This window comes from Aspergillus brunneoviolaceus (genome assembly GCF_003184695.1).
Source record: "Aspergillus brunneoviolaceus CBS 621.78 unplaced genomic scaffold BO95scaffold_32, whole genome shotgun sequence".
NCBI lineage: Eukaryota > Fungi > Ascomycota > Eurotiomycetes > Eurotiales > Aspergillaceae > Aspergillus > Aspergillus brunneoviolaceus.
The window spans coordinates 150,969-161,900 of NW_020290762.1; the positions used below are offsets into that span (position 1 = coordinate 150,969).

Consider the following 10,932-nt stretch of genomic DNA (forward strand, 5'->3'; position numbering starts at 1 on the left):
TCTGAATATATTTTTAGTAATTTATTTAATATTTTTTTTTTTAGTACTAGTATTCTTTTTTCTAATATTAGTAGTTTTTTTTCTAGTAATATTTTTTTTTCCAGCAGCAGCAGTCTTTTTAATATTATTAGTATTCTTTTTTTTAATATTAGCAGTCTTTTCTTTAGTAGTAGTATTCTTTTTTTTAATATTAGTATTCTTTTTTTTAGTATTAGCAGTTTTTGTTCTAATCTTATTATTTTTTTTTATCTTTCTATATAAATTTTACTTTTTAGTATTTTTAGAGTTTTTGGAAGCTATATCTTTAAGTAAAAAAATAAAAATTTTAAAAACTTGTTTAGAATTAGTAATATTACTTTTTTTAGAAAATATTCTATTTTTAAGATATACTATTTTATTATTTTTTATAACAACTTTAAGCATACTAATATTTTTTTTTTTAAAATCTAAAATTAATACTAAAGATTTTAATAGTTTAATTATTAAGCTAGAAAGAGCTTTATTACTCGACCGATTATTTAATACTATTTAAAATATACTAAAAATATAATATTTAAAAATATAAATAATCTTTTCTTAATCTAACTACTAAAAATATTCTATAGTCTGTTTTTCTTAAATATATAACAGCAGTATACTAAAAAAATATATATTCCGATAAAATCTCTAAAAATTAAAATTGGTCGAGTTAAATTAAAAAAATATAATTAGAATTATATATTTTTTAAACTTTTCTATAAAGTATATAATAATATTAGTTTTTTTTCTTGCTATTAGACTATTATAGATTATTTCTGTATTAAATCCGGTTTCTTATAAAATTACTAGAATATAAAATTTTTTTCCCGGAAACTGTATTTATATAATTAACTTTTTTTTTTAAACTATATTAATATATATAGAACTTCTAATATAATTTATATTTTTAGTATTTTTTAGATAAATATAATTAGTTACTTTATATTTACTTATAAATTATTTCTATTTTTCTGCTAAAATTTAGATTATATATAAAATATTTTAATAGTAATAGTATCTTCAACTTGTTTTTATTTTTATAAATATTATATTTATTTAGGTATTAGCTTATATTTTTTTTATAAATTAACTATTTTAGGAAAATCTACTTTTAAAAAAGTTGGTTTAAATAGAATTATACCAAGCTATAAGACTTTTAAAATTAATTAATAAAAATATATTATAATCTATTAGTACTATAGATTTTTTCTGTCTAACTGGTTAAGTACTATAATATAATAATTTTTAATTTAATAAGTTTTATAGACTTTTTATTTTTTAGAATTAAATTTTATATTAAATATCTTATATACTACAGAGGGAATATTCTTACTAATTATTTAATTATTTTTAAATAGAATTATAGACGTAAAAGTTCTCCGGATTATTAAATATTTTAAAAAAGCATAAAATCGTATTAATTATATTTTTTTATTTAGATTTATATAAATAATATGCTTTTTAAAAAAAATCTTGCTAAAAATAAGATTTATATAATAAATATCTAAAAATATAGTTAAGGCCTTTTTTATAACTACTAGTTCTATTATTTTAAATATTAAATATCTTTTAAAAAATAATTATAAGTATTTAATAAAATTACTATTATAGTTATTAAAAAAAAATATTACTATAAATAAAAGATTAAAATTATTTTTAATTTATTATACAGCTTAGAATATTTTCGACGTCTTATTATATAAGTTATAAATTTTATTTAGAATAATAAATCTAAAATAATCTTTAATATTATTAGAATAGTTTTTTAGATAATTTTTTTTATTTTTAAACTTATTTTTATACTTGTGTATATACCAGACTTTAATATCTAAAATATTATAGCAGTTTTTAAATATATTATAACTACTTAATATAACTATTAAATATTATTTTTATTTAGTAAAAATTTTATAGTTAGTTATTAACTTATTATTAATCTGTTTAATATTCTTTCGGCTTTATATTTTTTTATAATATATATACAGTACTAACTGCTTTATAATATTTAGAATCTTAGTCTACTATTAATAAATTAAATATAATAATATTAGTATTAAAATCGGCTTTTTTAGTCTTTCTATAGTAAATTTATTCTTAGACTTAGTCTTTTTTTTAAAATATACTATATATTTCTAGAAGTTAGTTGTAAAAGCCTAATACTAAAATCTTTTAAATTATTTATTATAAAAATAATATTAATAGATTATTATATTTTTTCTAGTCTAACTATATCTGCTAGTAATATTTTCTATACTATTTTTTTAATTATAATCTTAATAATAGTCTAGATTCTAATAAATTACCAGAATTTTAATACTATAAATATAATTATATTTAATAAATACAGATATTTTAAATTTTTAATCCTAAGATTTTAGCAGGCTTTTAAATAATTTTCTTTTTAATAGTTAAAATTATTAATAAACTACTAGATTTGCTCTAGTTTTTTAAGCTTCTTAAAAATAATTTTTATTAGATTATTTTTTTTACTTATTATTAGTAGAGCTTTAAAATTAGATATAACTAAGTACTTTAATATTTTAAAAATATTATTTCTAATATTTTTAGCAAACTTTTTAAGATTATTTTTATTTTTATTTTTATTTATCTTTTTAACAAGTTTTTTAATTTTAATAAGATTTTTTAGCTTGCTTAAAATTAATACTTAATTTATTTTTACTGTCAACCAGAAAGACTTAATCAGATTAATAAATATTTAATTTATAAAAGAGTTACAGCTGCTTTTTTTTATTTAAAATTTTAGCTTATTATTAAAACTTATTTTTACTAAAACTTAATTTAAAAATTTTAGTCTCTAAGTTTTTTATATTATTAAATAGCTTTATTATTATTTTTTTTATATTTATTTTTCTTTTCTTCTTAATATAATAATCTAACTTTCTAGTCTTATACAGGTTTGTATTTTTTATAGAGATTTTTTATATTAGTCTAATATTTAATATTTTTAATTATTTTATTTATCTTCGAAGCAAATAGTTCTAAAAATAGAGATTTTTTCTAACTTTTAGTTAATTTAACTAGATAAGTATATTATAATAAAAATAATATAAATCTTTTAGATAGTTTTTTCTTTTTTGTTATTACTTATATTCTGCTGAAAGAAAATATTTTTATAATTTATTTTATTAATATATTTTACTGTTTATAAAAAGTAAATAAAATAGTTAGTTTTATTCTAACTCTATTTATCTAAAATAAATATTAAAAATTATTATTATTTACTTATTTTACTATAGATTAAATATTTTTATACTATTTTTAGTAAGACGCCTTTTTTTTTTTTTATATATTTTAAGTAGTTGTTCTATAATTTAATCTAATATAGTTTAACTAATAGTAACTTTAGCTAGTTAAACTATAATTTATATAAAGTTAAATATAATATTTTCTATAATTTTATATATTTTTTTTTAAGATTAAGTTTTATTGCTTGTTTATTTTTATTCTTATTATTATTATTTAAATATATATTATCTAGAAGTTTTCTGTATATAGCTAATAAACAAATTAACTTACTATACAGCCTAATTATATTACTAAATATTATAAAAAATTACTGTATATTACAGAAGATTACTATATATTATAATAAAAAAAAAAGAATATTACTGTATATTATAAAGAATTATTAAATATTATTCTATAATTTTAAAAACTATTTATAAAAAAATATTAAAATCTTAGTTTTAAAGCTGAAATAGATACTAAAACTTAGTTTTATTTATCTTACTTGCAGATAAAAAAAGATAGATATTAAAAATATTAAAAATACAGATTTTAGAATATATTTAAAAAGATAAAAAAATTAGTACAGAAAATAAGAAGATAAAAAAAGATTAATAAAAAAAATAAAAAAATAAAGAAAGATTAGTATAGAGAATAAAAAAATAAATAATAAAAAATATAAAAATTAAGATATATTATATAAAAAAAAGATTTTAGCCTCCAGTAAATAATTATATATATAAAAAATTAAAAAGGCTATATTAAGAAAAAAATAAATAATAAAATAAGATTTCGATAAGATAATATCTATTTTTAGTAAGATTTTAATAAGATAATATTTATTTTTAGTAAGATTTAAATAAGATTATACTTATTTATACTTTAGTTTATAAAATAGAACAGTTATAACAACAGTTTAAATTATTATTATAAATAAGTATAAATAAAAAATATAACAGTTAGTATAACTCTAAGATTAAAATATATTATAATAATAAATAGTATAAAAACTACTTTAGATCTAGTAAAAAAGGTATAGTTTTAGTATAATCTATTATTTATATAAAGATTAGTACTCCTAGATTTAAAGAACTTATAATTAGTCAGAACTTTATATAATTTTATTATAACTCTATATAACCGGAGCAAACCGCAGTACAACCACTGTAACTTACCCCCTCGGCCCGCTATGTACCTAACAAACCCCGAGGTTTTCGGGGTAGGGCCTCGGAGCTGGAGTTTGGGGGGGGCAGTGTTAGTTATCCGACGGATGAGTGTAATGTGGTATTGTTGGTTACCGTACGGAGTACTTTGAATACGGATACGGAGACATACTCTGTGGTGGGTTGTGTATGGTAATTATGGGGGTATTGTATGTGCTGGGTTGTAATGGTTGTGTATTAATATCGTGATAGCTGGTTGGTTTGATCTGGGGCGTGGAGGAAGGATACTTAGTGATCAAGTGAGAGAAGGGGAAGGGGAGGGAAGGGAGATAGTTAGGGATGTTTGTTGCTCGGTTTCTTTTTCTTTGGTGGGTGGTGTTGTGGTGATGGGAACTATACCTGCCTACCTGAGTATATTTCTAGCGGATATAGTAGGGCGTCCAACTTCATCGGATATAATAGCCGTACGCAACTTAAAAAAGGCTACCCGGTAGGATACAAATGCAGCGGGTGACTCTCGTCTTCGCATATTCCTAAGTTTGGATATGACATATGAGCTAGCTGCATTGATGGCGCTTGCTTTCATAGAACTCGGTAATAGTCATGGGCCCGAAGCCACCTTAATGTACAACATGAAGAAAGAAGTTGTCCTTGGGGCATCGTAGAACGCTTGAAATGCCGTGTGTACTGCAGAAGATCCACAATATAGATCATGGCAGACCCGTGGACACACAACAATCAGACATCTAGTCCACATGGTAGCCAGTCGCAGTCTCGCATCTGTATATGCTTAGCCAAAAGCCCAAACCTTATGTGCCAAGGTATGCAGATAGGCTTCACTTACGGATCAGCCGCGTACTGAACATTGCACTGTTCGAATTCAATCTCGCGGACAAAGGCGGCACGGAAGCGGACGGCGTCGTCGACACTGCAGAAGCGGAACACGATGCTGCGGGCCTGGAGTCGGTTTGATCAGTTGAGGGAACTGCAGGCTCAAGGGAAGACAACTTACTTCACCGGGGACGTAGGTGTCAATCATCTTCTCCAGCTTGCCATTCTTGGAGGTCGCCAGCTTGACCAACTTCTCCATATTGACATCCATCTGGGCTCCGACAGCACGAACAACACGGGTGGCCCCGACGGAGAGACTGAAACTGAGACTGGAGCTGACAACGTCAACCTCCTGGCCCATCTCCACAAACACAGTGAGCTTCTTCTCCCGGTCCAGATCGATGCCGTTGGGGTATTTGTCATAAAACGCCCTGCAGGCATCGGCTTCACAGAACAAGATGTGTGCAGTGCCAGAGGAAGTCACGTTGATGCTGTCGATGGCACCCCCGTGCACAAGCGAAAGGACCTTGGCAGGGCTACACCAGGCAGTGGGAAGACCCTTGATGATAACACGACGGATGCGAGCAGCTGATAAATAAAAGGGTGTTAGTCTGCATTTGAGGACAAGGAAGTGGGCAAAGGGGCAGCAGTACCGGGCTTGTCACGAGGAGCGGGAGGACCCCACGACTTGAAGGTAGTGAGGTTCTCGCGATCTTCCTCCTCCGAGGGGGTATAGGTAACAGGCAAGCTGGAGGCGGCAGCAGCAGTAACACGCTGCTTCTGCTGCTGCTGCTGCTGCTGCTCCTGCTTCAGAGTGTTGTCAGCTCCGTCCCAATCTGTGACCGACTTCTGAGTCTCGAGTCCTGCTTCAAAATCTCCAGCATCGGACTTGGGGGGAGCGAATCCGTCGAAAGCATCATCACCGGGGATGCCAACTGGATGCACAGGTGAAAATTAGTCTGTGTGGCTCTCAGGTTGAAGTGTGGGTGACCCACCGAAGTCGTCATCGCCAGCAGTCGCGTTGTAGTCCAAAGCGTTGGCGGAATTATCTTCACCACCTTGCTTGTCAATAGACACATCCTCAACCTGAGCGGACGAGTTGAAGTAGTCTCTCTCCGGCTTCCAGGCGCGCGCAGCAGCCATGAAGCCGGCGGTATCGTCCACGTCAGCGACGGGATACATGTTCGCTGTTTTGTTGTCTTTCTCTTCGGTGTATTTTTGTTGGGTAAACAAGCTAGGGGATGTGTTCTGGGGTCTGATGGAAGGGGAACAAGAGGAGGGAGATGTAGAGGGTGAAACCAGAGCAAGAGAAGACGCTTTGAGTGTGTTGACCGAGTCAACGAGGGAGGTCCTCTGGTTGCCGGGTGAGATTTGAGAAGCCTGCTGATTTTTCCACTACTTGTCAGTATTTCAAAGAAATGGTCAGACTGGAACTGGAGCAGGCGGGAAGCAGAGCGCGAACTTTGAAACAAGCGCGACTGGAGGAAGTCGAGAAGGAAGAGTTGGACGGACCGCATGGAGACGAGAGCCCTTCATTGTCGGCCACTTCACAGCTTTAGGGGCATGCTGGCTTTCGTCAAGGCTGGCCAAGGACGCCCGATCCATAAGAGAATCGAGCACCCCGTAGATAACTCCTGTGACGCGGTTGGCGAACTCCATGTCTCTAGAGGAGTGATGTTTTACAAGGTCCAAGGCGGAGGAGGAAGCTGGTGACATTTTGGAACGAGAAGAGAAGGCATGAATGATCACCATAACATCCAACGGCTCGGTGTATCTATAAAAGCGAAGCTGAAATGAGTAATCTCCCCAAGTGAAAGCTACGGATTGAACCACGGGAGATTCTTGGGGTAATTCACCGGAGTTCTTCAAAGCGTTTGTAGTTGAGACTTTGCTGCGCGCGTTACATATATCTCTTGGGCTAATGGAAAGGCGGGGGAGACGAGGCTGTCATGACCCTCAGTGCAAACAAACGCATTACCAGGCGGTGGAGATTCACGACAGCAAAATGATACGTGCCAACTTTCAGCAAAGACAACCTCAAGACGGCATTGGGATGGTTTCCCACCCCTTTTGTCCCTCTTCGCGATGCTCAACAATTACCTGCAGCCCCGGGCGTCCACAGAAGCCGTCCTTCCCTGCAACCCTATCAACTATCTGGAACGAGCCACTGCCATCTTCTTTTTCATCTGGAACCCAGACTGTCTGTTGTACATTTTGTCCCGGAATCTCATCTCGGCGAGGATTGAACCATGGTAGTCCAGCAAGGCGACTGATCAGATTTTGAATCAAGGCATACAGTCTCTCAAATCGTCGAGTCGTCCCAAGCCAAGACAGAGTATGGGAATCATATGCGACACGGACATATGGGTTTATATAGATGCCGCTATCTCCCCCATTCGCCAGAGGTTCCTGAATGTCAGCATGGATGAGGCAGCACTCAGACGCTTCCCAGAACAATTCATGTGAAGCACGAAACTGAACTGGTGTTTCAACGCCCTTGTAGCTTTGGCTTTCCGGAGATTGCTGGAAGAACCGAGCGTCAAAAGCCACCATGCCTGACCAGCAACTGCGAACCCGCACGGCATCTTTTCCTGATAGCACATCCTGTCGACTTTGACCTTCTCCCGCAGTTGAGAACCAAGGGAAGATAGGAAGCCCCATGCTGTAACCCTGCAAGTCCCGCGTCGCGTAAGTGTCATAGAACTTGAAAGGATTGATGAAATCGATAGCACAGGCTGCGCGATAGTGAGAAACGCCATCGTCCGCTACATTTGTAGAGAACAAGAGGTGAAGTGCGTCGACCGGGTTGAAGGCAATATCATTCAAGTACAAGAGCCTGTCGTATTGCACATCATGCTGATCGCTCAAAGGCCGTAGGGCTCGATTTCGAATTTCAGCCAAGTATTCGATCCGTTTCGTTCGCCTTGACCCATCGGGCGCCACGATTTTTGCAAGAGAGTCTAAATCGAGATGCTCTTCGAATACGATGGATTTCTTGCATGTGACCTGTGTCTCCAGGCCGCGAAGCGCCCGCTCCCCGTCCGCGCCGCTGTCATTCTCATAGATACTCAAGAAGACATTGCTTGGCCCAAGCAGGTCAATTAGCCGTAGCACACTATCTCCCCAGTGTCCCTGCGCCAGGTCGCCATCGCGGTCGTACAAGCTTGCAGCGATGAAGACTTTCTCGTTGCGGGGATTTCCACGGCCGGGTTCAGTCGATTGCGACACTGCATCCCAAAGAGACGAATAATGTGGCGGCAGCCGAGTATACGAAGGTCGGAAGATTGACGTTAGGACGATAAGCGCAAGAATGATACCTGCGGCGGCATGGAGGCGAAGGCACCAGCGGCGAAACAGCAGGCGGCGGTAGCAACCACGGCGTGTTGAGGCCGATAGGAACGGTCGCGAAGGCTTCAGGCTACGATAGCCAGAATAGGTCGAAGAGAACAGTCTCAATAGGAAAGGAACCTTTCTCAGCATCCGTCTGGGTCGCGGAGGCACCTGCGATTCGAAATCGGCGTCATCGAGATTGAAGCTCTCCTGAGAGTCCGCTGAAGAGCGAGTTTCTAGCTCATACTCATCTGGGTGAAGGAGACGGGCAGACATAACGAAGGAGAAACATCACAGAGAGTTGGATAATATCAATCAGCCCATGCCTGGAATTCGTCGTGCCAAATCAGCATCGATCGATTTGACGCTGGTTGCCATTTTGGAGATCCTCTGACCGATCGACAACGCAACGCCGCCTTCTAGGAGAAGGTCTCGCTTATGTCATCTCCCCTGTGAAACGAGCACTCATAGTTATGCAATCGATTTCGATCGGTTACGGGAAGGAGGAGCATTGCGGCACTACTGTACTTATACTATCTGCTCACCCCACGGACTTTGCAGCGCCTGCAGTTCGTAGGTGCTGTACTACGAAGCCACCTACCTAGTATGCTTATCGATCTACCTCTTTGAGTATGGTACAGAGTTGTCTACTTTGGCTAGTGCAGCAGCAGCAGCAACATTCGTGTCTGCCGTGCTTCCTACCCTCGCCGACCCCTCCGATAACCCCACCGGAGATGGAGTCATCGCTGTCATAGGTTACCGCAGAGGGCAATGATCCCTTGGGATGCTTCTCCAGCTTTGACCCAGCGCCTTCTGGACGGTGGAGCTGCTCCCCCTCCAAGTGACGTAGGGTCTGGGCCATGGTCCTCCGGCCTCTTATTCATATTGAGGTTCCCGGTCTTCCTAACCGTGCTACTCATATCTTCATTTGTGTTTCCTCATATCAACCATCGCATTACACTTCATCTTTTCCCCCGCCTCCGCACTTCAAGACTTCCGCTTCGATCTAATCTATCTCCTTCAACGCTACCCACATCGGATCTCACACTGCGCGCGATCATGACGGATTTCAAATTCGCAAACTCTTCCGAAAAGGTTCCTGGTGACGGGAACCTCCCCGCCGAGTTCTCCATTAAAGCGAGCCCTTCAACCGACATTTGGGCCAAACCTCCTTCCACAGAGTCTTTCAACGCACCCATACTGTACAGAAGCGTGCCAGTGCAATCCTTCAAAAGGGCCAGGGTCGCATTCAATGCCCTCTGGAAACACAAGTACGACCAAGGAGGCGTGATCCTGGTCCTCAATGGTGCCGATGGAACTCGGAAATGGGTCAAGTCCGGCATTGAGCTTGCCAACGGCAGGCCACACCTGAGCACTGTCGCCAAGGACCGTTGGGCGGACTGGAGTCTGCAGCCTGTGCCGTCAGGTGGTGGAGCGGCCACCCTGGAGATTGTCCGAGAGTCGGATAACAGCTTATGGATCTATCTGGTTGAGGGCGTTCAGAAGTCTCCCCTTCGAGAGGTGACCTGGTTCTTCGAAGACACAAAAGTGCAAGACCTTTGGATCGGACTTTATGCAGCGAAACCTTCGGACGAAAAGGAGGATCTGGTAGTCAACTTCGGCCACTTGATTATCGATTCGGCTGAGTGAGGGGTTTCATTAGATCTGTGGCTGAATGTAATTTTGAGTTGTCCATAGACATCTTGTTCAATGTATCTTCAGAAGCACAAATCTTTAACATTCTTCATATTGTCAGGAAGGGTACTTACTACACATGGATGTGCCTGTGAAGAGAAATGGTAGGTCTGTCGCCAACCAGCGTCGGTGAATGCAGGATGCGGTTGTGGTTGTGTAGTCAGCAGGTACAGGATGCTCTCGCTGTAGTTATGCATTTTTAATGGCCCTACCATGACCTTGAAATTTGCAGTGCCTAGCTGATTGGTCGTCTGATATGCATAATTTGTGAGGTATGCAACTCATTTCCGAGGCTTTCCCCCAAGCCCATTCGATGCAAGACATGGCAATAGATCGACGACGGATTCAAAAAGACCTATTTGAACAGGCTTATTCCGACCTGACTATATATGCATCGATGAAAATGGAGTCCAGGAATGTTAACTGTTGTTCAAGAGTAATGAGTTCGAAAACACGCAAACCACGTGAACAGAAACCAGAATACACATCAGTTGGAGTTCAGCGTAACAAATGAATTTGTGAGCATGATAGTGGGCGATACACGAATCAACGGCAAGTAGTCGTGACAGGAGCGCCATCTGTTCTCAGTAACGCAAGCCAAATGCCCTTCTCTAAATGCCCTCTCTGTTCGTGGTTTAAGAGCCGAGAT

The 10,932-nt window shown here is 36.3% G+C and overlaps 3 protein-coding genes across 3 annotated transcripts; 1 reads left to right on the plus strand and 2 right to left on the minus strand.

Annotated features, from left to right (window-relative positions):
* Positions 1-4,943: 4,943 nt before the first annotated feature.
* BO95DRAFT_442589 (uncharacterized protein) lies at positions 4,944-6,869 on the minus strand. Its single transcript, XM_025586461.1, has 5 exons — positions 6,254-6,869; positions 5,912-6,193; positions 5,440-5,846; positions 5,272-5,384; positions 4,944-5,207 (listed from the first exon to the last, which is right to left on the minus strand). Exons 1-5 carry the CDS (start codon positions 6,438-6,440, stop codon positions 5,174-5,176), a joined length of 1,023 nt encoding a protein of 340 aa, XP_025442443.1. The 5' UTR covers positions 6,441-6,869; the 3' UTR covers positions 4,944-5,173.
* A 118-nt stretch (positions 6,870-6,987) lies between these two features.
* BO95DRAFT_442590 (glycosyltransferase family 69 protein) lies at positions 6,988-9,074 on the minus strand. Its single transcript, XM_025586462.1, has one exon. It carries the CDS (start codon positions 8,862-8,864, stop codon positions 7,296-7,298), a length of 1,569 nt encoding a protein of 522 aa, XP_025442444.1. The 5' UTR covers positions 8,865-9,074; the 3' UTR covers positions 6,988-7,295.
* Positions 9,075-9,135: 61 nt separating this feature from the next.
* On the plus strand, positions 9,136-10,349 carry BO95DRAFT_442591 (uncharacterized protein). The gene has a single exon (XM_025586463.1). It carries the CDS (start codon positions 9,360-9,362, stop codon positions 10,236-10,238), a length of 879 nt encoding a protein of 292 aa, XP_025442445.1. The 5' UTR covers positions 9,136-9,359; the 3' UTR covers positions 10,239-10,349.
* The last annotated feature ends 583 nt before the right edge of the window (positions 10,350-10,932 follow it).